Source organism: Zonotrichia leucophrys, chromosome 4A (genome assembly GCF_028769735.1).
Source record: "Zonotrichia leucophrys gambelii isolate GWCS_2022_RI chromosome 4A, RI_Zleu_2.0, whole genome shotgun sequence".
Classification (NCBI taxonomy): Eukaryota; Metazoa; Chordata; class Aves; order Passeriformes; family Passerellidae; genus Zonotrichia; species Zonotrichia leucophrys.
Window position 1 is genome coordinate 9,661,589 of NC_088174.1, and position 27,731 is coordinate 9,689,319.

Here is a 27,731-nt window from a genome sequence, read left to right on the forward strand (position 1 = left end):
ATCAGTATCTCTGGCAGATCTGTTTCCTATTTTCCTGTGCTACTGAAAATGTGTTCTGTGTTAAGTTTGGGTTGTTTGTTTTGCTGTAAAAAGTCATTTGATCATTATTAAACATTCATTGAGCATTTCTCATAACCATTTGACTTGGAAAATGATGATCAGACTAGATTAGCAAGTTGAAATTTGGTAGATAAACACATGGTACTCATTAATTTAAGTCTTTAATTTTCAGTAAATATGATAATGTTGATTACATTCCAAATTCAGCCAAGATATTTAGGATATAAGAATTCAGTTTCTCATGTTTTCTTTTATGTTTAAACTCATCAGGGAGATAAATTTACCTGGTGTTTTGCTCAACTGATTAATTTGTGATCAATGTGCACTAATACTTGCGTGTTACTGAGAAAAAGTAAATACTTAAATCACTGTTTAACATCTAGGGTACCATGCACTTTCACTGAACTATTCACTTGTCTCTTACTTTCATTCTGAATGGATCAAAGAGGATTTTTATTTCCAAACTCACCTAATAGTTTGTTATCTGAATTACTTCTGAACTGTAATACAGCTTAAGTTGACTTAAAGCCAAGTTATTGAAGTAGTTTAGCCTCAGAACATCTGTGGTTGTAAAGTGGACCTTCTCAAGCTGCTAATAAGACTTTTTCTTTGTGTTTCTCCCAGTGTAAGGTTCTCTTATTTGAACTGCGGAGCAGAAATCACCAGATTACATTGCTAAATCCATGAAGTTTGTGTTTAAACTCACTTATGGTACTGTGTGTCACTGCAGCTCCCACTGAGTTTTAGAGGAATGCATGTAAATTTTTAGAAGTAATTCAAATATAGAAGAATATGTGTTCCCACACCAGAAAATTTAAAAAATTAAGAAAAGTATTTCTAATTTTAAAAGTCAATGAAGTGGTGAGGATTGCAGCTCTGGCAGTTTCACTCTATTTGCTCAGAATTCACATTAAAATGTTTAAGAGGATAATATTGAGGATGACCTTAATTCTGTAACTTTTCAGTTTTTCAGTATTAATGAGCTAATTTTTCCAAAGTAAATTAGAAAACTCTACGACAGCATTCACATTCCTACAGGGTAGTGTCTGGTACAGTGCAGTGCAGCTGCAATTTGTGTTTTTTCTGTAATGTATAAAAATTTCTCTTGTTCCCCACTAAAGTAGAAACTAGTTTATTTGTTCTTTTCTTGGTTTTGCCGAGGTACTGGTGTTGCAATGTTGTGAACCCCTACCAATTTCCTAGGCACTGTATTTAAGCAGGAGGCTTGGGATTGCCATTTTAAAGAACAAAATAGCTTGGTAATTTACAAGATTTTACAAGACTCCTGGTACATCACTTGACAAAAAAAGTTTCACGAGGGCTAAAGGGAAAAAACCATGCCTGGATCTCTGCAGTTTTAGGTGTTAAACGAGGAGGTTTCACAGCAAGTCACGCACATGGCTGTGGTGTTGAGAGCTGGCTCTTCAAATGTAGGGTTTGAGTAAGAAAATAATGCCTGGGCTGTGGAACTGACTTGGAAATCAATTGAAATAAATGTGTTGAAGAAGAATAAATGTGTTAGGAATTAAAGGCAAAGCAACTTTTTAAAAAAGGCTTAATTAAACTGGGGGAAATCAAAATATATAAATACTTCTGTGTTCTTTTGTCAGAGATAACCCACTGGCCATCATGGTGTTGAATGCAGTAATACCTGCAAATGGTTCTGGCGATCCTTGGAATTTTTGATCCTGTTCTCTATGTGTACTCATCCTTAATTTATTTAAAGGAATTAAGTGCTGTAGTTGGATTAGTAGGCAACAATATCGGTTACATAAAACTTGGTACGCCAATAGCTTAAGTTTTTTTAGTTGGTTTTAGCTTTTTTTTTTAATATTCTATTATCTGCAGAAATAAAATTGAAACTAATTATCTTTTCTCTTAATCTACTTTTTTCCTTCCTCCAACTATTCAGCAATTTCCAGTAACAAGTTCGCTGTTTTCTTTCAATGACCCATTCCCTAAAATGGGAATCAGTCAGTTAATATAGATCAGCTGAAGCCACTGATGATTGTTTTCCCTGTCAAGTGCTCCAGCTGGGATTTCACCCTGTGTCCAGATTCTGCTGCTCTCAAAAAAGCCCCCATAGAACAGTGCATGAACCAGAGCCACTTCATTTTTATCCTTGGTTGTCTGGCAGCAGCATCACCATGTGTAATTCAAGGTTGGCTGTTGTAACAATTATGTGTAGGAGTAGGAACAGGAGTTGGATTTTTATTTAACTGTGATTAGGTCTTCAATCCTGATGAAAACAGCTGAAAGCCTATTAATAATGTTTGGGAATTGCTGGAGCTGAAATGAGGAATAGGCCTTCTGTTGATGATTTTGGTATCAAATTTTCCTGCTAGTCTTTATAGTTTGGACTACAGATTTGAGTTCCTTGTAACTTTATAAGGATATGGTATAAAAATATAAGTATGTATGTAAGGGATTTCTCATTTTTCTAGGAGGTAAAAGAAATTGCATAGTTTAAAATTATTCTTCTTGCAGTATTTTTGAAACCAGAAGTTTTACATGTGTTTGTAAAAACCACAGACATGTACCACCACTCAAGAGCTGAGTGCTTAATAAGCGATTGTGTCAGAACTTATGCTCTGGGAGTATCTGCAGACTTGTCCTTGTATGAAGAGGATCACATGGTGCAGCTGCAGTAATTTGGGTGGGGTTGGGGTTGTTTTTCATTTGGTTTTGTTGTGGTTTTTTGATGTGGTTCGTTGGTTAGCTGGGTTTTTATTTGTTTCACGTTGAACAGTGCACTTCCGTTCCTTAATTTCACAGGCTGCTGTAGGTACATGTGAAGCTGTATTTTATTTGGTCTGCTTCAGAGACATTTCTCATGTCTTTTTTTATGGAGATCCTATCCTTACTTCACAGTGAATTCCAAAAGGATCTTAAACTGGTCTTTGACTGTATACAGAGATTTCTTTAACTACAGAACAAAAATGACTGTTTCATTTTGTTTTGAACGTTGGGTACTTCCATTTTCAGTGTAATGTAATAGCAGAAAATCAGACATAAGCTTTTAAGAGAACGATGATCTTCACAAGGTTAATGTATGTTTCCAGGCTGTCTCTGGTGCACATCTCCATTTACAAGAGAGTGCTGGTAAAATGGCAGCATTTAGGAAGGTTTCCTTAGGCTACACAACTTTTCTTCTTGTATAAGAAGAATAAGAGCACTTATATTAATATCAGTCATCTTTAATAACAGTTGACATAAGTCTTGTCGTATAACAAATTGCTGAACCTTGGAGCTCCTCTTCACCTAAAAGCACTGGAATGTGTATTTAGAATTGCCTCCAGGTCAGCAGGGATGCCAGATGTTTTCCAGGGGAGCTTATTTAGGTAGCTACTTGTGATATGAGTTATGTGTGTAAGTACTGATTTTTATGGTTTTCTTTTGTCTCTGAACTTTCTTAATTTTAAAAATATTCTAAATACTCTGTGAAGCTCTATGGCACAATTTTTTCCAGAATGATATTTATCATTCAGCATTACGTTCAAAAATCCTCCCCTGCTGACTTGTTCTCTTGTGCGGATGAGCACTGGCTTACTGTAAGAATGTCACAGCTGCATTTTTCTGCTCCCCTCCAGCATCTTGTGCATATAAACCACAGCACAGTCGAGGTACCTGTTCTGGAAATGTCTCTCCTTTCATTACCAACCTGCCCATAAATGAAGACAGAGCTGAAATGCAGGTTGCTTCACAGAATGGGGCAGGAAGATGGGGGCTGTTTCAGGGCATTGTCATTCTGCGCAGGGTCACAGAGTGGCACACAGTCAGTGTGGGTGGCAGATTTCTTCCTGACCTTTTTTCATGGTTGTGTCATTGGGCAAAATGCAGCAGCCAATAACCAGATTCTGCTGGCAGAGTGCCCTTGCAGCTTTGAGTGTTTTCAGGTATTTACAAATGCTGCAAACTAGGATATGAAATGGGAGATGAGAGTTAACCCTCAAAATTTTTGGAAAAAATGAAATCGCTGCCAGATGTGCAAGTCAGGTGCCCATTTCATAACCTCAGTATGTGGATGTTTTTGATGTGGGAGAATATAAAAAAGGATATCCACTGAACCAAACATAATGCAATTCATCCATAGGTTAAAGAAAGGTCATTTTCTTGCCTTGTTGGCTGGAAAGAGACAGCAGAGCTCTAACTTATAATTGTGTTCTGTGACAGTAAAAGGAGTCTTTTGGTGCTTTGGGAAAGGAAAGTGACATTTTCCTTGCTCATGAGAGAAACACAGTTTCACATTAAATGTACACTACAGTGCTCCCAATGTAAATAGAATTAGCAGGGGCAAAATTGTTATCCTCAAGGATAATGATTCTATTTTTTTTAATGCAGCTAGTATAGAAGATATGTGTTCCTGTGTGTGTACACATATATAAAAGCAACAGACAAGAGTCACATTTTAGTCTTATCCTTCTCTTTCTCCTTGCTGTGACTTCTCAGCTGAAGAAAGGAAGCTGAGCTAAAAAGAGTCATTGTACCAGTGCTAAACACTGTTCTTGCCAAGTAGGGTGGTCATAGTGGTAGTAATGTATTTGATGTAGAAGAGCTGAAATAGCTGGGAATTTTGAGGACTTAATTGAAAAACAGAAGTGTGGCATGGTTTAATTTTTCCAATTGTATGTACCCATGGTGTGGCTGTAGTCACACCATTCTCCCTTGGCAGTCGCTGGAATTCAGAGGCTATTCTGGTCTTTTCTGAAGGTTCATCTTCCTGGAACACTCAAACAGAAGCGTGCTTGAGTTTTACACACCTCTGTTCTTGCTTAGGGGGAAGAAGAAGTTGCAGCAAAGTCTTATTTACTTTTGAACTGGAATTGGTTATTGCATAATACTAGTTTCCAAAAAGGAAATGGCTGCTTCAGTCCCTTTTGAGAAGGATTTTGAGGATAGTGCAGCCCAAAGTAGGAGAAAGGCCAGTATCTGTACCAGAAGGACTTGGTCTGACAGAAGGCATGGGCAAACAGCTCTACCAACAGTAAAAAGAATGAAAATTTGTATTTTGGAGATTGATGGTAAGAGCAGGACGATTATTTCAACTGCAGTTTGCCATGTTAGAATTGTTTAAATGTAAGATCAGTGCCTCCCTGATTGTGTATTTCTACAGAAGACACTATTTCTCTAATTTTTTGAAAAATAGCTCGCGAAGATGTAATCAAGGGGCTACTTGTGACAAGAGTGCAAAAACTGTGATGCTAATAGGCACAATATGTAAAAAATGTGAACAATGCTTAAAGAATAATTATCTTTGCTGTTCTGAAGTCTAAATAAAAGAAGGCCTGGCTATAAAAGGCAGTAGTCTTCCACAAACACATTAGAGGCATATTTGTATTTGTAGTCTGTTGCATTCCCAGATGTAGCTGAGCCTTTGAGCTGGGAAATATCCCCACTCTTCAGTGCCAGCCCTACCTGCATTTTCTTTTAGAGTACTGAAGAAAATGGTATAATCAATTTGCAGAAACTGTGAAGTTTTGGATGGACAGCTTAAAATAATCTCTGCCAAGAAGGCTTCACAGACTGGTGACAGTGGATGGATGCATAATGTACTTCCAGTTTGCACTACAGAAGACTCTTGGTACTTGCAGGAGAAATTTCTAGCAAACATTCATTACAAAGGATTCTCTATTGAAATGAGAACAAAGGTTCCACTAAAAAGATCTCAAAGGATTCAAATGTACCTTTTCACAGGTGACATGCTGATACAAGCCAGTTCTCAAGGGGTTGCATCAAGGCATAAATCAGCAGTAATTTCAACTCTGCAAGATCATAGCACTATCATGAACAGAAAGAAAATCAATCTGACACCAGCTCAAATAATAGCAGTTCTGGGAGTCACAGGATATAGTACAAGTCTACTGGGAGGGTCTGCTTGTCAGAACAATGGCACTTGAAGACACTGAATACTTTGACAGACATCAAAGCAAGAAGAAAAGGAACAGAAAGATCACTTCTCAGGCATGATGGTGTCACTCACAGGGATAGCAACCTGAGTGATGCTTCAGATGAAGGTGAAGCAGATGTTGGTCCTGTGGTCAGGCAGTAGTCACATCTTCCTGCAAAAAGTACTTGAAATGCTTGAAAAGCTTTTCAAGTTTTAACTTTGTGGGCGATGTCAGAACTGCATAATACTTGATGGTGTTTCTTCCCAGAGTTAGAAGAACAGAAGTTAAGAAAACTATTTTAGAGAAGACTGGAAAGTTTGCGTTCTGTGTGCAGTAAATAATGGTGGTTTCATAAAAGTTCTTCATGCTGCTGTGATAACTTAATTGAGAATCTTGCAAGACATTAAGGTATAGCTCTTCTGCCTTCTGTAAGTGCACCAACGTTGTGAGCCTCTACTGGAAATAAAGCAACTTGCTGAATCAGTGCTGCTTCTAGGAATCTAGAATGTAGCAAAAAGTAAATTGCCCCAAAAAGGTCATGAATCTAAATATGAACAAGCCACGTAAAATCTGAGAAGTGGACAGTGCTAAAGAGATGCTGTTAATATTTAACATTATGTGTTCTGTTAGGAAATTTCACCTGGAGGGGGGGAGCTGGTGTCAGCATTTTGTTTCAGAGATTTTTAGTAGGTTTTTTTTTTTTTTTAAATATTGAAAAGGGAAATGAAACTTGTTAAGGCCCCGTGAGATCTACCACAACAACTCCTAATCGCCAGGGGGAGAAAAAATCTACCAGGAAAATTTGTTTATTGTGATGTCAACTGATGAAATCCTTTGTCTCATCAAATGTGACAATAATGAGACTTGTTCTTATGCTTTGGTAGTCCATAAATACTCTGGTGAATGTCTAGTTTGCTTAAAGAAGACTTGCATTATTCTAATTAAAAACAGGGAAAGTGAACATGATGAAAAAATTGCCAGCTGAATGTTTTTAAGCAGCATTGCCAAGGCATCCTGGTATCAGTGATAATCTAATACTTGAATTATGGTTTAGATGTTCCATGGTATCCATGTGTTGTAAATTATTCTCATGTGCTAAGCTTATTGTGATACAAAATTTAAATTGGTATCTCAAAAAATTAATAGTATCTATACAGAACATGTAATTTTCAATTTTTGTAATCTCTGAGCAGCTAAACCTGATTTTAACAATTGCTTTTTTGCTAATTAAGCCTTACTGGGCCTTCTTAATTAGGCACACAGTTGGAAAAGAGACAATAATTATCTCAATTTGATGGCTATGCCAATTTGCATTATCAAAAAATAACCAAAGCATGCTCAATTTTCTTGTCACATACAAATGTTATTTGCCAATCACCAGTGTATTTTAAAACAGTTACCTTCCAAAGTTACTCCTAGATGAAAGGAACATTCCATTTTTCCTACCTGCATGTACACGTGCACGTACACCTCACTATTGTATTATTGTTAGATAAATTAGAGCAGTGTAGGTATGTATATATGCACACATACAGGTATAGATAGAAATATTTTGATAATATTTGCCTCTTTAGTTCAGAAAAAAACAACATTCAACTGTGTTTTCATAGAACTCAGCTACTAAGTGGAGTATTCTAATATTAGGTCCTTACAATACAAAAAAATGCTCTTGTCAACAGAGCAATAATTACAACAGTGGAGAACAAGCTGAACTTCCACTGGCAAGAATTTCAACATTTCATGTGGATGTGTTCGGTATAAGTGCCTGGGGTGTATGGGAAATTACCTGTACAGCCCAAGGGAGCTTGGTTGTCCCAGGCATTCTTGAATGTGAGGAGGAACATTCCTTTTCTTCAGTTGTTCTATCTTCTTATAATGTGTTTTACTAAGAAATTTACAGCTTTGACCACACTTCCTTGGAGGGAAAAAACCAGTTCTGGGAGATCTGTTTTGAAATATCTATTCCTGTAGTCTCCAACTATACTCTCATATAGGCCAGATTTCCTTTCTCTCTTTCCCTGTATTGTCCCTACCATATAGTTAGGAATTAAGTGTAAAAGGCAGGAGAGGATTTGACCCTGCGTTAGGGATCAAATCTGTAGACATTAAGCCCTTGGCTGCTTTTACTTAAGCTCAGACGTTTTCATGTTCTTTAGCATTCTTAGTTGAAATGTTGAGATGGTAGGAGCCTGTTCACAGTGTTTCCGTTGTTTTTTAATGAAAAAATGTTCACACTAGGAGTTATTCTGCAATATAATTAGGAATTGTGTTTCCTAAAGTACAGCTCTTCAGAAGGACTTTGTGCTCCAGAGGTACTCTGAGCCTGTCCAGGATATATCACCCTGAATGTACTTTGTACCACAGAAATAGAACTTGAGCTTGAATCTCAGTAAAATCAGATAATGAGTTTCCAGAAGAAAACATTAGGGACTCGTGTGATTCTTACAGTCAGTGGCAGTTCTCCAAGCAGAGTGAAGGGCACGTGTTGGACAAGAATTCTGTAGCACAGTTGAGTAGCTGACATAACGTATGTTTTTAAGATCACTTTCAGTCTTGCCATATGCCACAAAATACTGCAGCAACCTGACTTTCTTCACAATTTTATTCTGCAGTGTTGGCTCTCTGAAACATGAGATGTAATGGACAGCACTTTGAATTACTAGAATTAAATTAGACTTTGACTAATTTTAAATGAAGATCATTAAATGTGAAAATGAACCTTATTCTGCTTGCATCTATCACAATGACATGTAAATTTATGAGCCAGTGTAATCCATCCAAGTTAAAAGAGCACATTCTTTGGAGAGTGTGTTAAACCCATAGCATGGCCCTGAAAACTCTGGTTTGCATCTACATATCTAAATTAGACTGATATGTGAAAAAACATATTCTAAGGTTGTCATCTATTATCTGTGCATCTGTTCTTCTTAAGAGGTGCTATGTAGTCCACCTGCAGGAATAACACAATGTCTCAACATTTTGCAATCTCACTCATTCCCTGATAAACACTGGACATGTTGTACCTACTGATCCATATATCCTTATGTCATTTTCAAACATCTTTTGATGTGTTAATACTTCATGAGCCACAGAAAATGTTCATATCAATTTTGGTAGGTTTTAGTTTGGTCTTTTTTTTTAATTCTCTTTCTTCAGTTGATCTTCTAGGTATTGCATTCTTGCTTGATTTTAGTATGAGATTTTTCCTTCCATTGGAAAGTATTATCCTCCAGACTTAGGCAGATTTTCTCTATTTCTTTGTAATGTCTAATTCGGTGTATCACATTGAAACAGAACTTCCTCCTCCTCTAATGCTGCTCAGCTCCTTTAGCTGGTATCTTCCTTGCTGTGTTCTGTAAGATTGAATTTAAAGGGACTTTGTTTATAATCTCTAGACAAATATTTGAGGGGTAAATTTTTGAAGGTATGTACAAGGTCAGAATGTTTTTACTTTTCTTCTTGGTAATGCATTTCTCAAAGGTTTAAATCAAGAGTGTTTGCTCTGTTTTGCCTTTCATATTTTACAGTTTTGTATTTCAGAAAGACCTGCAGAATAAAGGTGCTGTTCTTTTTGCCTTCGGCAGCCCAGAGCTGATATTGCTGCTTAGCAGTTCATTTTCAGAAACTACTGGGCTGAAAAGGCAATAAGCAAACGGTAGCTTTCAGATAAGGGTGTGTGTTGAAAGGAAGGAAACATAGGAGAGAAAGAGCACAGTTCCCTGGTTGTATTTTAGCATTGTAATTGCCATTACATTTTAATTCGAAATAGTCTGGAATATCTGAGTATTAAACATAATGATTAGCTGAGGCCAACAAAGGTTACACTTTTTCATGGTTTTGATCTTGTGCACTTCTGGAAGACCCTGTTCAGCTACATGATACTCATTAGCAGCCATAACCTGACCTCTCTAAATAATTCTGGACTTACTGGAAACCAACTGGGTATGCCACTGGTGATTTGATGGGGCTGATGGTGGGTAATCACTACAGAAATTTGTTCATTAAATGGGCACCCTATCAGAGCAGCCTATTAAGAATTTATAGAAAGCACTATTACAGTAACGTGATCTCTGGGGCGCCGCTGTACTGGAGTGCAGAGCCTGTGAGCAGTGTAATTGCACAGGGGGAGTTTTGTTCTCAAATACCACTGATGGGCACTGCAAACGGCCCCAGCCCAGCCTTTCTCACAACCACTTACCCCAACCTTACTGAGCTCTGGAGCAGGAAGGCTGATCTGAGCAGAGCAGGGAAGTAGGGCGCTGAGGGGAGAGGATCTTTATGTACGGGAAAGGTGAAAATAGTTTCTAGTAACATGTACAATGTGCACTTAGAGGGCTGCACAAATCATACATAAAAATCCTACATATGTCTCTGTTAGTTCCATTACTTCGAGTGGTATTTTCCTATCCAATAGAAGGTTTTGCAGAGGCATTTCATTGTGAATTTAAGTTATTAGTTGTTCGTTCTTCTACAAAGTTGACTGTAAGATGCATATGATATCTGTTTTAAAATAAGGTTCAGCATTACCTGCTATTCAGTGCCTAAATATGTATTTTGTATATTTATATGTCTATGTATATAATGAACATGTAATATTTTTCTGTTGTATTTTTATTACATATTTTGTGAAACCTTGCAATAACAGAACAATGATGAAAAGGGCAAAGAAGTGCTACTTGTGAAGGAGGAGAGTATTAGACACTTATAGAAAGGTCACTTACAGGAACTGTAAGCTTTTATGAGACTTTATCATTTTGCTGACAAGGTCAACTTGATATTGATTGGCTGGGTGTTCTGCTTAGTTACTTGAGGGCCAGTTATTTGAAGAAGCCTGTGTTAACATCCAGGCAATATTCTTCATACTCCTGCCCTATTTCAGCATTTTGAGTTGCTTACTGTATTGTATTTTTCCAAACAAAATATGAAATAAAGTTCAAGTATTTGATTGCCAGTGTTTAAACTCAGGTTCATGTACCATACCATCATTTGTTAAAATTAACTGAATCTCTTACTGTATAAAAACTTGAATATTTGATTTGTTGTTTCTGATGCATAAAAACACTTTTTGATGAAAATTTTTAATAAGTATTTTTGCAGTTCTTGAAAATTATTTATCACCTGCTGTCATGTGAGGCCTGGGTGTCTGTGGGTTTGTGAGACGCTGATGCCCTAAGCAAAAATAAAGGAAGCACAAGCTTGGTTCCCGTGTGAAAGGAAGCCAGAGTTCCCTGTGTCATTCCATGCTCTGGTGCTGTATTTTAGTCCTTGTGTGAGCCTTTAGTGCTGCTGAGTTTCCACTGGCTGTGGAGCAGTGGGGCTGGGGAGGGGCAGGTGAGCTGAAGGGCTCCTTCCTTCAGGCGGTGAATGAGTAGGCGAGTTGGGATGTGTCTGCATTACATCTGTGTCCATACCCTTCCACCACAAAGGGTATAAAACTTCATGCTGGGTCTTTCTGGTCTGTGCAGAGCACACTGGAGGTGATTGGGGTTCCAGCCTGGTGCTGATGTGGCTGTTGGTCAGAACTGCTGCGGGAAAAGCTGAGCTATGGCCGACACGTGTGCCAGGGCCTTGTCCCTGCTGCTGCAAACGTGGGCACACGCAGCAATGGCAGCAGTAGCATCCCTGAGCAGGGGCAGTGGGGTGTTGGGGTATTCAGAAGTTGGTCGTATTTTTTAATCATCTTTGTCCTTCTATAACAAGGCATTAGAAAATGATAGCTTTTAAGGGTGTATTTCATTAGTTTACAACTGAGAAAATGCACGTTCTTTGCATAAGAAGGCAGCACAATGAAAGTACCACAGTGAAAGAGAATACATGGAATATGTAATTAATATTAATTGCTTACATTTAATTATTTTGTCTGTCTGCTGCCTTGGTTAACATCATTAAATATATTCCTGCTAGAAACAGTCCTCACAAGCTAGACTGTGGTTATTAAACCTTGTTTTAAAAGAATACAACTAAATCTTCCTTAAGTAGTTGTTTACTATAACTTAAGTTTTACAGGTCTCTGTGCATCATAATAATTTTTTATTACTTGTTAAAAATTACTTGAAACCTCCCACAAAATAGATGCACAGCGTCTTTTAGGGGGAACTTCTGTGTTTTGGTTTTGTAGGGTTTTTTTGTTTGTTTGAGTAATGAGCCAAATTTGTCAGATTGGTGCTTTTGCACTTTTGAAAGCAGGATGCAGTGCCTGTGTCCGAGGCTGCTTGCACTTGTTGCCTTCCTGGCAAAATTTATTTCTCCTCTACTGCATCTTCTTAATACAGGCCCTTAATTTCTCCTTGTTTTCCTTTGGCTTCTGTAGCTTTGTCTCCATTTATTCTGTCAGACAGGATATATTGGAAGGCTTTTTCCTGTCAGTAACCATTTCTACAGAGTCCTCAGTTCATCTTTTAAGCCAACTCTGTGCTTGCATTTAGGGCCCCTTTGCGTTCTTCTGTCGCTATTAAAGCGACTCTCAGAACAAGCACTGAACTTTGCCAATAATAGGCAATCTTGGGAAATAACAGTAAATTATTTAAGCAAATAGCTTTGGAGAAGCAAGTATTACTTAGTAGGAACCTTGTGCAGAAGCAGCTGATCCCCAGCTGGGTACAGTGCAGTCAACCCACTGCACACGTCCCTGCTCAGGGCTGCAGCCCCATGATGCGCTCTCGGCTGGCCTTGCTGTCTGGCAGCTCCTGGTTCATAGCTTTGATTCTGTCTCTCTCTTGGAGAGTTTTTTATTGACTGAGGTGCTTTCAAGCCCACTTTGAGTAGGAGGTATGAGTTGTTTTTTGTTTGGGGTTTTTTTGACACTAGAGCTCTTTGTCCAGGTGCCATTAGTTTCTGAAGGTCTGTTCCGTGTCAGGTTGAAGGGCTGGACGGGACTCCCTGAGGTTTAGTGTTTCAAGCAGAGACATGCCTTCAACCTCTTTCCCCAGATAACCTCCTGAAACCTGGAAAAGGCAAAGAAAGCAAGGCATGCACTCCCCAGTGTTAGTTCTGCTGTAATGGTCTGTCTCACTCCATCCCTCCAAGGGTTCTGAGGGTCTGGATTTTGTTTTTCTCTTACAATGTTAGAAGCCTTATTCCCTCTTCTCATCATGTGTAGTGTTTTCCACTCCCGCTCAGGAAATTGTTCCTTTCAAAAGTATTGGAAGGACGCAGAAGCAGGAGATGGAGTTGTGGAGCGCTGTGCAGTACCACCAGGAGTGTCTCAAACATTCAGACAGTGTCAGAACTTGGCCATCTCTTTAGCTCTCTTGGAAGTGCCTTCTGTGGGGTTTTTGTGTTTACCTTTTGTGTGTTTTCACTTCTGTTTTTATGCTCACAGCTGGCAGTATGTGGGGTTAAAGTCCTTGGGGCAGATGAGAAATGGGCCTGTATCAAACTGAGTATTAAACTTATTTCCATCGACTGCTGACCTTGAAATAATGAAGAAGCTGTGAGAAATTGCCTTCTAATTAAGCAAATTCTCTTTGAATTTTGATGGGGGTCTTCTTGTCTTCTAGAAATAATGTTTACAGGCACCTTTTTTTGTTACATTTGTTTTCCTAGGTCATTAATATCTGCTGATCTAAAAAGAAAACAAAAACAACCAAACTGAACAGAGTCTCAGTTTATGAGCCGTGCTGCTGTAAAAGCTGTGCCACAATCCCTGTTTTTTCATCCCAGAGTTTGTCTTAAATTTAGTGATGGAAGCAGCTCAATGAAGGCAAGGATACAGAACAGGTGCCTCAGTTGCACTTGCAGCTGCAGTGTGTGTGATTTTAAGGATATTGGATTTGAACATCAGTATACACATACGTACACAAAACTCAAGGTGCAGTTTGGAAGTTTCCATTGAATATTTGTAGCCCCTGTGTGGGCAGAAATTCAGATGGGAGATAGAGGGGAAGAAAAGAGGTTGTAGAACAGGGTAGAAGCTTCTTCCTCTTGCAATGTCCTCAAAATCTCGAAGAAAAGGGTGTTTTCTGAAGGATTGCATGCTCTTCTGGAGTAACAATGTGGTATACTTCTATTTTTTAAAATATTGGTGGTTTTCTAATGTCTGAAGTCTTATTCTTGATTAGATGTAATATAAGTCACAGGAGAATACTTAGAGAGTGAACTTTCTGCTTTCTAGATTTCATATTTTAAAAGACATAAAATGTTATTTTCACTTAATATGAATATGCATCCCTTTAGAGAAATAGTAACTGTTCCATCTTTGAAATCAAATATAAGTTGTTGTAATGTATTTTTTTATATAGGATACAGATATTGCTTGGTCTTTTGGGACAGTGCTTAATATTTAGTTTTGATTTCTTCCTTCAAGTAGCTGTTATTTTAATTCTATTTTAAAAAGCCCAAACAGTAAAACATGACATGTGCAGTTTCTTTCCTGGGTTACAATGATAATAATGAAATTTAATTGGTTTATATAACTAAAAAATGGACCTTTTTGATCTAAAAGTATATAGTATGTCTGAAATGAATTATTGTTTTTTTCTAGGACTGCTTCCTTAAGGCATTCCAGTTGCTTGTTTTCATGACTTTGAGCCTATTTAATCAGAGATGGAGCAGATGGACTGCAAACCCTACCAGCCACTGTCAAAAGTTAAACATGAGGTGGATCTAACCTACACAAGTTCTTCAGATGAAAGTGAAGATGGTGGAAAGCAAAGGCAATCCTATGACTCAAGAGAAACTCTGAATGAATATAGCCAAGAGCTAAGACTTAACTATAACAGTCATAGCAGAAAAAGAAAAGCCATTGACCAGTCCACGCAAGGTAAATAATTTATTTTATTTACTAATTATGATGATTACTTTCTGATTATGCATTATGAAAAAATATCAGGAGTTGAGCAAACATTTTATTTTTAAACTCTTATAGTATCAATCCACTTTTTACCTAGTTTTAATCATCCTGTAATATCAGAAATTTAGGATTTTTTTTTTAAGATAAAGTGCACTTTTAGCAGGATAGACTGACTGGTATTCTAGAAACCATCACATGCTAGCTACAGACAAATATTTTCTTTAGTAGGAGCTACTCTTTAATAATGTTGAGTGATTAATTATTTACTGCCTTTGCATATGTTGGGTGCATTTTGCTATAAAATCAACGTTGAGGCTGCAGGCTATCTCTGCATGTGCTTACAAAGCCTGTGAATTAATTCAGATACAATAATTCTCTTAACATTTCTAATCATATAAATAATCGAGTAATTTAAAAACTGAAGTTAATTAGTGTATTGTAAGAAAAAAACCCCAAGAGTTAAGTTTCTGTTTTAGCCTTTTGCATGATTAGGACAAATATTTGAGCAATGATGATGTCTGAACCAAAGTTAGGAAAAGCTTCTCTTTGATTAGAGACAGAAGCTAAAGACTAAGACTAAAGAAATGGAAGGAATGAGCAGAATTTACTGCAGCATTTCCTAACAGACTCTGTAAACCCACCTGCTGCTTTTTGTGCACAATGAGCACAGAAGGGGCTTTGCTGCTGCTTTCAGCTCTGTCCCCAGTCCAGGCAGGATGGTGGGACAGGGAGAATATTTCTAGGAATCAGTGTGTCAGAAGCAATGAGAGTTCTGTCCCCTTAAAGGTAACAGCAGCAGGGTTCTGGGGCCAGTCACTCCCTGCTCTTCAAGGAAGTGGTTAAATTACAATAAAGTGAGGCCAGTACTTCTCAGCTAAAACTTAAGGTATTTATGTAAAAACAAACCAACCCAAAATCCTCAAACAAGCCACATCACACACACACCCTGCCCCCAAAGCCCTCGCTGCTTACTCAGAAAAGCCTTCTTCAATTTTCTGAAGATAAAAGTAATTATGTTTTTCTACAAGGGAATGAAAAATAGGCTTTTTGAAGATGGAAAATTTGTCTTCTCTGTGATGTGTAAATTAATGTGAAATTTGGAACAGCTGTGCTACAAAGCTATTGCAGCATTTTTGTTTTTACTGCAGATATTGTACTTCAAGTTACACCCATAATACTGGTGTTGTCTGAAAGTACCTGTAATTCATGGGAGTAATAATACTTGGCTGCCTCCATCTGTGTGCATATATTCCCTCCAAAGAGTTACCAAACTGCTATTTTGGGGAAGAACAAGTCATAAACATAGATTTCGACAGAGGATTGTTTAGAAAACAGATTTGTTTGTTGTTTGTGACCTTGTTTTGAACACACTATGAGAGTTTAATTAACTGAGATTGGCTGCATTGTTGTACCTCTGGATGGTGTAAATGTTGTTGTGGATGTCAGAGCAGCTCCCTTGTTGCCTGTACCTGTGGCTGTGGGAGAAAGCTCAGCGTGGAGCTGGGTGTGCAGGGCTGTGCTGCTGTTGATGTTCCTGTCAGCTGCAGCATCTCCGGCTCGGGCACGTCTGAAAGGCTGGCACTCACTGCTGTAGGCATCAGGAACCAGCCTCTGTGTCATGCTGGATTTATTCTTCCAGAACATTGCCTCCGAAAGCAATCACATTAATAATTTTGGAGAAATAGCCAAATTAGCGTGCATTTCTGTAAGAAGTTGTCAGGCATGAACTTAGCTCAGTTATTCAGGAGTGACCTGTAAGGAATCAGTTATGTGCAGACTAGGAAGTATTTTGCACTCGTATTGTATGATTATTTTATTGAAGTTATATGCCCCAAGATTTTTCCATTCAAATTAATTTTTATGAGATACTGTGTGAATTTTCAGATCTTCTATTTTTCAAACATTGGTATTTTTCTTTTTGGACTAAAGTCTTTTACTGCTTCAGACTGCAGGAGGAGGCTTGATGTCCACGTTTCTAGAAGAATTACTTAAGCTTCTATGAGTACTTTGCCAATATGCAGGGCAGCTCTTAAATATTTCCTTACCTCTTCCCAGAATTGTGTAGGTCAGTATATAATTATTAAACACTGTGTTATTCACCTCAAAATATTTTTAAAATCCTATTCACATGCACTGATTTGTAAAGATGGAGCTGAACCTGTACTAGAAATCACAGCTTTGTCTTATGTCATGAATTCAGTTTGGAATAACTGATATTGGAATTGCACTGCTGAGTATTTCCATTTGACTTCTCAGGAATTCATCCTGACATCTTTCTAGTCATTTAAATCATACTTTTTCTCTGCCACAAATTGAACCTGAATATTTGGCCTGGCAAGCAGTGCAGATTTGAAATATAAAACTGGTGGTGCTCAAAATTCAAAGAGCAAAAGGGTTTGTAAAGCTGAGTGTAAAATTTCTGACTTCAGGCAGGTAGGATTGCAGTTCTAGTGAAATCAAAGTATTTCCAAAAGGATCCCAGGCTTCACAGTGTGGGACCTGGAAGTTCCTGGTAGTTTTTGGTAGTTACTCAGTCAACACCAGGAAAAAGGTTCAGGTTTGAACTGTGAATCTGGATGAATCCATAAAACTGTCAATGGATTTTTTTTGTTTTTTAATCCATTCTTTTCTGAAATGCCTTATTAGAATCTTTAACAAGATTTTTCTAGATGTTTGCAACATCATCTGAATGTAGAAAAAGAAAGTAAAAAACCAAAACCTCCACAGCACCCCCTTTTCAAAGGGGACTGTTCTGCAAGGAGTGCTGTACCATACCAGTGCTGGAGACTTGTATAAAATAATTCTACCTATAAAGGCTGTTGGAGCATCAAAGATTGTATCCCCAATTAGTGCCAAAATTCTTTAGTGGTGTAATATTCTTCTCTAGCTACAGCTGAAACAGTTCCCTGAGTGTGATGAATTAGCAGAGTGCACAGTGAGGATAATGCCCATGAACTTCATCCTGGAAAGGTGTGAGAATAGATGAGAAACACACACAGTAACAGCCCTGCTTGGGGTGATAATGATGACTGGGAGATGGCATTCCAAGGAGCTCTAATGATGGAATGTGGGAAGGAATTATGTCAGAGTAAAATAATTAGAACAGGGAAACTTTTAACAGGAACAAGTGTAGGGGTGTGAGCACTCAGTTAGTTAGTTTTGTGAGAAGAATCAGCACTTCAGATGTTTATGAAAATTCAAAGAATTGCTACTGGCTACTTAAGCAAGATAGGTTATATAAATTAGACTGGGCAGTCATCTGAATTTAGTAAATAGCTTCAGAGTAAAATGTGATTTGTTGCACAAAATGCTGCTGTATCTCAGCCATTTCTGTGAAGATTTTTGTTATAAACAGTTTGTGTATTTCATTATTAATGTCAATACTGAGGAATTATTTCTATGAAAAGTTTCAATAGAAATTTGAGATTATGTAAAATCATATGGTATTAGGTATTATATGTTTGCATATATGGACACTCTGTATTAAACCAGAACTTTATATGACATGAACTTAAAGGAATCATTTCAACAGTTCATCCTGCAGAATTGAACAGAGCTGTTAGTCTTTTCTAAAACATTTTTCATGTCAGTTTGAAAGGCCACATCGTGTGATCATATAAATAGGAAACATTTAAAACAGTATCCAAATATAGAATTCTTAACTGTGTCAGTATTTTTAACTCCTTAAAATTCCTGAAATTGTATCTCAAATGTTACACTTCAGAGATATTAATTGGTTGGTGTTGCTGGCCTTGCAGGAAAATATAGAATAAAAGAAACCCCAAATTAATACAGAATTGATCTATTGATCAAGCAGTTTTTTACGTGCTGTTGTTCAGGTTTAATACTGGTATCCTTTATATAGAGCCCAGTGCCAGCTGAATTCTGTGTCTGGTGTTACTTGGATAAGATACAGATAACTTGCAGTTATCTGACAATTTGAGATTTGCCACATAACATCACAAACTGTTTAAAGCCCAACTAAATTTTACTGGCCTAACAACTCAATGTGAGCAGATAGAAAAATCTCCTGACAAAGCATTGCTGACTCCTGAAGAGTCAGTGCTAAACACATAATGTGTATATCTAAAAATGCATTCTCTTAGTAACTGGAAGGTTCAGAATCCTGCTTGTCTGAAGATATGTAAACCTGCAATATCTCATCCTGGCAAGATGATCTTACAAAGTAAATTCCTGGCAGACCCAATATCATATAGTTTGGAGATATATTGGCAAACCGAGTAAATTAATTTTTGGAAGAATTGGTAAACATACTGTTTTGTCCTTGAAGGAGATGGAGTGGAACTGGCAGAAGTTATCAAAAATGTTGCTCTTCTAGGAAAATCATTGATGGACCTGGCTGTGAGGAAAGAATGTGCTTATAGATGCACCATACATACATCTCAAGCTTATTTGTGACATGTTTACATAATTAGAGCTGTTTTCTCCCACAGCTCTCTCTGTTTCCACCAAAGCAAATATGAAAGAAGCTGTATTCTACAAATACTGGCAGTACAGAAAAGCTTTCTGGCTTTTAGGTTAATTATAGATTTGTAAGAAAACACTAGTTTAGAGGAATGAATTCCTGATAGGATAATCATCTGGGATCGAGTCATTGGCATGATAAACTTTATTGATTGTTAACAATATGAGCATATGGCAGTAAATTTCTGGTTAGACAAATGTTCATTTCCTGGCAAGATAAGCGTATTGAACTGCATTATGGGCAAAGCAAAATGGAGTTATTCCTCACAGGAGAATCCAACAGCAAATAATTTCTGGTAAATCCGTGTGAGGAAATCAGCATTGCTAGTATTGTAGGAAATGACAGAGTACCTCACAAAGAATTGGCCTACTCTGCTTTTAGCCCTTTTAAAAGTAAGCAAACTGGTTTTGTGGACAAAAGCTCCAGATTGGTGACATGATTAATGTTTTCTGAAAAGCACATATAAAATTATCTTCAGGAGCCATAGGTAAACAGATCCAGCTAAGTGTTCAAAGCCTTCATCCAATGAACTCCACTGACTTCACAGAGTCCTGGGTCACAGTGAGAGAAAGCTCTGCAGCCGAAGGCCACTTCTGTCTCATCCTCTCTTTTTAGCTTTCTCTTGTTGCCATCCAATTCCCCTTTCTGCCCTCTGATACATCCCAGCAACAGCAATGTTCCAGTGCTGAAAAGCAATTTTGTTCCCTAGAAGGGAAAAACTGCTTCTGAGGTGCAGGAACAGGTCTGTTGTGCTATGCATTACAGTTCAGCGATTTTCAGCTTACTAGGAAGGAAGATTTAAACACATGTAACTCTTAGCATCCTATGACCAGTCAAAACCAGTTTTACTGGTAGTCCTAGACATAAATAAAAGGCATGCTGACAGGCATTGCTAGGAAATTTTCCTGTCAGGAAAATGTCATGGTGGTGTTTTGTCAACTGTGAAGCAGCAAAAGCTTTTTATGTAATAACCATATTCTACTCTGATCCCAGAATTATGTAAATCCATTCAGGACAGCAGATCTGCTTTGTGCCTGTACCAGGGCCATGGAGAGTTGAATTTGAGCTATATGTAGTATGTGCTTTTAGTTACAATTACCTTATTTTTAAATGGTGTGTAAGGGTAAAAAAAGCCTGTGTTAGATTCTCCCCTTAATCTGTTATGTATAACACTAGAATAACAAACTGGCAAACCACAAGTCTGTGGTCTTGGGAGCTCTCCCAGAGGAAACCAATGCCAGCAGAGTGATTTTTCATTGTTTTGATAGAGATTTGGAGCACTTATCTGGGTGAATTTAGGAGTCTATGCTTATGAACTTCCACAAAGAGCAGTAAGTGAAGGGGAAAATTTTGTTGGGGGGCACCCCAAGTCTCTTGATATTAAGAAGCTGCAGTGGTAACCTGGTGGCCAGTGGAACAGGGTGTTACAGTTCACTATCACTGCACCTGCCAGTTACATATTTGGGAGCCATTTGGTACTCATGGTCTAAAGATAAAGACTGCCAAAATATATTTCATTGGCTGTTCATTGACATGTAAACATGGTGAAATGCATATTTTTATGTTTGTAGCTGAAAGGGAGATCATAAGTTTTGAGAAGGACAGGAAAAATAATGTCCAAAAAAATGCTCTTAAGAGAACTGCTGCTATGCAGCCTTTTAGAAATATGGTAGTTTGGAGCTTTTCAGCTAGGTGTTACTTCTCTTGTTCCCTGTGTTTTCTTTGTGATATTCATTGGTTAATGAAGGAAGGAATTTTTTTAACCTTTAAGCTGCATCTTTTGTTCAGAGCTGTGCCTTGAGCTGCTGTGGAAGGTGTTTGTAGGACAGTGGAATGAAGCATTCCTGGGTACTAAAAGAGGATGTTATGAACAGGCTGGTTACAAATGAAACCAATTTTTTTTGCAAGCACTTTCCTTGAAATTCTGATTTAGTGAAGAAAATTTTCTGAAATATAGAAGACTTCTGGTAAAATGATATTACTAGACAGGGTTAGTGTGAAAACAGCTGAGATATTTTGTATTATTAGGATCTTCTTTCTCTTTTTTTTTACAAATACCAGATGCTCAGACTTTTAATGCTGGGGTGGTTTTTTTAGGTAATTTTAGAAAATCTTCTGAGAACTGAAGTGTGTTATGTACCTGTGTGCTTTAGAGCAGCCTTGAAGCATAATGAAGTGATTTCTGTGTGAGGGCACACAGTTTATCCCTTGTGCTGTTTCCTGAGAGGGACTCAGCTCAGCAGAGGGTGATTTAAAGGTCCTTCAGATTTCTGGGCTGGGGACTAGCGGAAGGAAGCGACAGCTAATAAGCTCCATCTCCTGTTGCTGTATGTTACACCATCTGCTCCGAGTGTTTATGAGCTTCATGTTGTCCAAAAAAAAATTACATACGAGGCAAAGTAAAAGACTCCACACTCCTAAAGCTTCAGTGCATTGTCTGCTCGTGTATTCCCTTGCACAAAAAGGGGTTCCTGGTGTGCTGTGCTTTGTTTGGCTGGCTGTGTTGCAATCACGGTGGTGTTTCTGTCTCCCAGAGAAAAACAGTGCCATGAGCAGTTCCCTGTGGCTTCCTGGACTGCAGCCTTTGCTCTGTGGGGAGGATCTGCAAAGTCTAAGGAAAGGAAAAGCAGCGCTCTGGTTTAGACCCCCTCCAGATATTCTTTTTTGATTTGCCAAGTAATTGGAAATTTCTCTCCCTGGAATAACTGGGGTGAGAAAACTCTGTGTTTGTACCTTCATTTGAAATCTCACAGGGGGAATACTTTTCCTTGCCTTCATCAAATCAAAATACATGAGTGAACGGAATGTGCAGACGCTTCTTTCCCCACGAGGCTGAAGTGGGTGCTCCCTTCCTAGATCACAGAGTGTTACAAAAGCTTGTAACCTGCTGTCACCATTCCTGCAACGCTGCTTCCGATCCTGTCTCAGCTGCCATCATCTCAGTGGAAAAAAAATGCCTCATATGATCAAAAATAATTTCATTCTCTTAAGTAATTCTTCTGATTTAAAAAGTGGATATCCAAGAGAGGGGGAAAAGTGAGGAAAAAAAACCTACAGAGAGAGGAAATGAAATAGTGAAGGATCACAGTGCATTTCCAATCTCCTGCTAACAAATCTCATCTGATGAATAAAAAAAGCATTCTCCAAATGGTACACAAGTTTAACAATCCATTTGTCAGTGCACAGATACAAACTATCTGAATTTCCATTCTCTTCTCCTAATCACCAGTTTTCCATGGTGTCAAATGCCAGAAAGCCCAAAAGTAAAAACCAGAAGGGCAGAGTAATGCAGGCAGTGTAACAGGAACCAGGGTATTTGTGGAGGACTCATCCATGAAGTGTTTGAGGCTGGGTTGGGTGGGGCCCTGAGCCACCTGATGTGGTGAGTGCCATCCCAGGTGCCTTCCAGCCCAAACCATTCTGTGGTTCTATGAGATACGGCAACCTTTGCAGTAACCTGTGCCAAATACTAATGGAATATCTACTTTGAGTTAATGTTTTGGAATTCTCTTTTTCAAAACCTGGAAATATATCTGTTAAAAGTTCTTGTTATATTAATAGAACCTCTTCCTATAACATTTAAGAGTGTCCAGGAAGATGTCAGGAGTTAAACCAAGATGGGAGCAAGCATCAAGGCAGAGTGAGGGAGTCAGAGCAGGGGAACCAGCACACAGCTCTGCCCCTGCCCCACAGCCTGGTTTAATGTTCATTCTCTTGCTGGGTCTTTCATGTCACTCTCTTTGAAACAAAGCAGAGCTGTCATTTTCTGGAACTAGAGATCTGCTTTGCTTATCTTCATTTGTAGAGCAGATGCTGAAACGAAATAACATTTCTTCCCAGGGTTTCTCATTTATGTTTCTGTCAGAAGGTTTTGTATGTCTCAAAGTAAAGAACTGTCAAGAAGTAGCTCAGTGACTCGATGACATTGTTGCATATCTAGATAAACAGCAGAGTGGGTGTACCCTAACCAATATAGAGCTTGAATTAGCTTTTCTTTTGAGAAAGAGGCTCAAATTCTTCTGAACGTAGGTCTTTATGTGAAATAAACTCTGAATGTGATTTAAAAGCTAAGGATCCCTCTTCAAAGTTTCAGTTTCATTGAACACTGTTTAAAATCCTGCTGTCACTTTGTAGGAAGAGTTTGCAAGTGGATGAAGTATCTGTAGCTCAGATGGCTGAAACACCATGGAAGGAATAATGAAATGTTTAACACCAGCAGAACAATTCTTTCACTGCCCCCTACCCTCCAAGCACCAGTTAGATAACAAAACATGTGACTACTGAGTAACATTGATATGGTCACTTCCAGCTGTAACCCCAGGAAAAACATAGGAAAGTCAAATACCAAAATATAAACAGCTGCTGTGAAAGTCACCAAGAGATTATTAGAAAGCCAGCAAATTCAAACTGTAATATTAGCACTGTGACTAATCAGATGTGAATGATAAGTTTTGTAAAAAAACCCTATGCTTTATTCAGTATTAATGTCCTGGAATTGATGATCTGCATTGTTACATTACTATTTGCATTACTTTAAGGAGTAATGTTGTACCTTACACTGTTTAGTCCAGAAAAATTGTCAGAAAATGTGTTGGAAGATTTTTTTGCATACATGGAGATGCAGAACATTAAAGGAAATGCAGAAGTCAGAAGTGTGTGTGCACCTTCTTGTGAACTTTGAACAAATTTGGGGTTGTTCTTTGTAATTGGAGTCAATTACTAATAGTTTAAATAGATAAGTATTAGAAATGTTGACTAATAGATGCCCCCAGAGGTATTCACCTTTGTTGCTTGCAAATGTATTACTAATTTCCTTTTGCTGATGTTCCTTTTCTCATTTTGTACTTGGGAACGGATTATGAAATTCATTTGTCTTTTACACTCTCTGAAAGAAAATACAGAATTCATGAAGAGTAAGGCATGGTGTGAAAAAATCTTTGCATTTCAATTGAGAAAGGAAATAGGGGAAGTAGCTGAAATAGCTGCCTGTTCTTCCTGGATAAATCTTCATTTATGTGAGCATACCTTGGATGATCATCACGTCAGTTACTTAGTGTAAGAATAGCAATGAAAACACAGTTTCCACCTGCATAAACAGCATTCCTCCTCCCATTGTGCCTGCAACCACATAAAGAATATTTTGGTTGCTTTAAATATATTTAATTTCTCCTCTTGTTTATCCAGATTTTCTGAGCCAGTTCTATATTCAGTAATACTTAATGATTTCTAGTGAAAAAAGTAAAAAAAAGTAATAAATTGACTAGAGTATCTGTTTTGCATGGTGTCATTGAGCCACAGCCTAGTTTATTGTCAGAACACCATGTACTCATGTCTGTGCTGAAGGACACAGTGTGCCCTGCACCTGCCCAGTTAGCACAGGCAGAACTTTCAGCTTTGTGCTGTTTCTGCAGGTAAAGCCAAAGCTGAGCACAGTAACTTAAATGTCCTTACTCACAAATGCCTTCTGCCAGGGTGGTGTTCTGATGGCTGGTGACAGTTTGCATTGCTTCCCCAACATTTAAACTTAGCTTGAGGAATTTTTGCAGATACTTTGGGTTTTTTATTGATTTTAAAAATTAATTTCCTAATTATTTAATTCATTAATAAATTAATCCATTAATTTTTATAGGTTTGTGGTTTTAGTCCTAGGAGAAGCTGTCTGACACACGGTTTTGTATTTTGTTGTGGTCTTTCAATTAAGACTTTCTTTTCTGTGGAATTTTGCTTTGAAGATACAGGGGAAAATTGATTTTGTATGCCTGTTTATGGATAAAAGTATGAAAAACCATGTGCCTGTTTTTAATACTAATTCTGTATGAAAATAGCCCTTTGCCTTTACTAGGCATACTACTGTAAATCACAAAATAATATTTCTTCTTTAACAACAAAGGAGTACATTACAAATTACGTATTGTGCATGTGTCAATACATAACCTTGAGTAGTGTTTTGTCAGAAGTGTGTCATTAGTGGCTTTGGAAAGGAAATATTTGTAGTGTTTATTTGGTTGGTTTGGTTTGCATATAGATTCTCAAGGGAGTAATTGAGCTGTTGATTCTGGGGATATGATTCTTCCTGGTAACAGTGAGAATTATGCCTATAGGTGTGAGTTTAAGCTGATACTGTAGCAGCAATTACTTAAAAGTTTGCAGTTAATTGTTGAGTTGTTGAGTTGTTGGCTATTGATCTGCAGAGTGCTGGTGTTAAGGGATGGATGCTAATAGTTTACTTTTATTTATGCTTAGGAAACTAATCTGCTTTCAGACAATTAAAAGGAAGAGCCTTACTTACAGAATCATTTGTGCATCTTTATGCCCTAGCTGCTGGATCAGACTATTAAAGATTCCATTGTTTTTAAAGTATCTCTTGCATCCTCCCCACACTTCTCCTCCTTCATTGGTAGCATTTGAGGACTTTTAGCACACATTTTCTTTGGGGTTTTTTTGCGTGTTTGGGTTGGCTGGTTGATTGGTTTGTTTTCCCCCAGTCTGATAACATCTATTAAATAAAGAAGGAAAACATAAAAAATTCAGTATTGTACTCCAGTCCCTCTGTAGTGGCTGTTGTGCTTTTGGGGCAGTTGCCAGGTGTTCAGCTGGCTGGAGGCTTGTGCTGCTCACAAAGAGGTTGGCAGAGACTGACTGTACCTTTAGAATTAGTTGCCTCTGAAAAATTTTATTACTCTAAAAAAGGAAGGTGTTCTCTGACAGATGTCGGAGTTGTGGAGAAAAGGAAGGGCTGGCATTGGGTCGCTCAATGCTATTTACTTCTTGCAGAAATAACAGTAGTAATGTATTTCTTGGCATAGAGGTGGGCATACATTCAGGAATAAAAAAGCTATTTAGCTAATTTTCAGCTTGTATTTACAAACTATAACAGGGGGTGGCTCTGCCTGCTGCAGGCTGTGTCTCCAGTTCATGAATTCCTGGCACCCATCTGTGTGTCATCCAGCTGCACTAGACCTCGGTACAAAGTGAGCTGTGTCAGCTTCGGCCAGCTTCTGCCTAACATTATCCCAACTCTCCAGTGAAATATTATTCAGCCTTGAATTCACCCAAGTGATGAATATTCATTTCACAGGTAATTATTGTCATCCCCGAGCGGCTCCACTCACACAGCCCAAACTTCTCACGCAACCCATCATCGCTGTCGCTGTTTTGGCAGCGCAGAGCTCATGATTCCTCATGCTTTAATAATGCTCCATCATCTGTGCTATCAGATTTGGGTCAAATGACCATCATAAGGGTTAGAAAACTCTTCCTTTATGCAGTGCTTTAAGAAAATAAAGAGAGGCACCTGCCACTTACCTTTGCATGTGTTCCCCGCGTCCCTCACCTGAGCTAACAGCACAGTGGCCTCAAACAAGGTGTTTGTTTTCTCTACCTTGGCGCTCCAGTTTAGATACCACTGGGATAAACTGAGTGTTCAGACATTATATTTCAGGATTTTTAAGTTTTTCTCCAAGATTGTTGTTACTAAAAGACATCTCAGTCCTTAAATTGGATGTAGTAATGTCTTTATCTCAACTGTCAATTGAGTGGAATAATGTTGCTAACAAGTACCAGTATTTCAGTTTAATTTTATGATCTTTTTGGAAGACTTTATATGCGTAAAATACATTTTAATGGCTAATAAGTCCTAAAATACACAGGATGAAAATACACAAAAATACTGTTTTCTTTCTATGCTCTAAGTATTATTGCTGTCATTATTATTAAAATGAATAAAACCTCTAAATAGCTACAATTATAGTGGTGGGAGATCAGTAAGTGTCTGAACTGGTTAGAGTTCAGCAACAGATTGTTCGCAAATGAGGCGTTTACAAACTTGATGTCTTTGACAACATGCAGCACAATTTTACAATGTTTGCATCATTATTTTTTTTAATTAGCCTCCAAACATATTCAACAAATTTGTCCATTATCATTTCGGCAAGCTAGTCTAAGCAAGAGGGCAACTGTATTAAACAGGAAAATACTGGCTTGTGACATTTTCTGGCCAGTGTCTCTTCAGTTGTTCAGCAGGAGAGCTGCTCCTCATTCAGTGTTCAGGTGTCTGTCCCAGCATCTGTCCTCTGATTCCTCATTTTGAATTGAAGAAAAGCAGGGAGATGTGGGAAGGGGACACCTGAGGTGTGTAAATACTCTTCTGAATGTGTATGTTCACAAGATAGCTCAAATAAATACTTATTAGCTTAGCAAAAATAGTTCTTAGTCCTGTATTCCCTTTCTCTTTAGCTGCATGGCAGGTCACTGCTCATCCTGCTTGGTTTGAGTTTCCCTCATGTTCAGACCCCCTGAGTTCAAGCCCATCCTTCTCCCTCCATTGGGAGTGCCAGCACTGGAAAATGTCTGCTCCCAGTTCAGTGCTCAGCTCATGTGCTCTTTGCAGCAGGACTCAGGATGGTTTCTCAGAGCTCTCTGTCTGATTAGAGTCAAGTCAGTGAGGATCTTGCTGTGTTTTTAGAGATCAGTAGTTTAAGCTCCTACAACCAAATGTTTTGGGGCT

General features: G+C 38.2%; 1 protein-coding gene across 5 annotated transcripts in view; it reads left to right on the forward strand.

Annotated features, from left to right (window-relative positions):
• The window catches only part of TENM1 (teneurin transmembrane protein 1), a 774,924-nt gene that overhangs the window by 529,445 nt on the left and 217,748 nt on the right, over positions 1 to 27,731 (forward strand). For 4 of the 5 annotated variants that reach the window (XM_064713345.1, XM_064713344.1, XM_064713346.1 and 1 more), the window contains one exon: positions 14,431 to 14,709. In XM_064713345.1, coding sequence (XP_064569415.1) covers positions 14,493 to 14,709 — 217 coding nt within the window. In that variant the 5' untranslated portion in view covers positions 14,431 to 14,492. Of the gene's footprint in view, positions 1 to 14,430; positions 14,710 to 27,731 lie in introns of those variants that run through there. The other variant, XM_064713348.1, reaches the window with a different exon arrangement.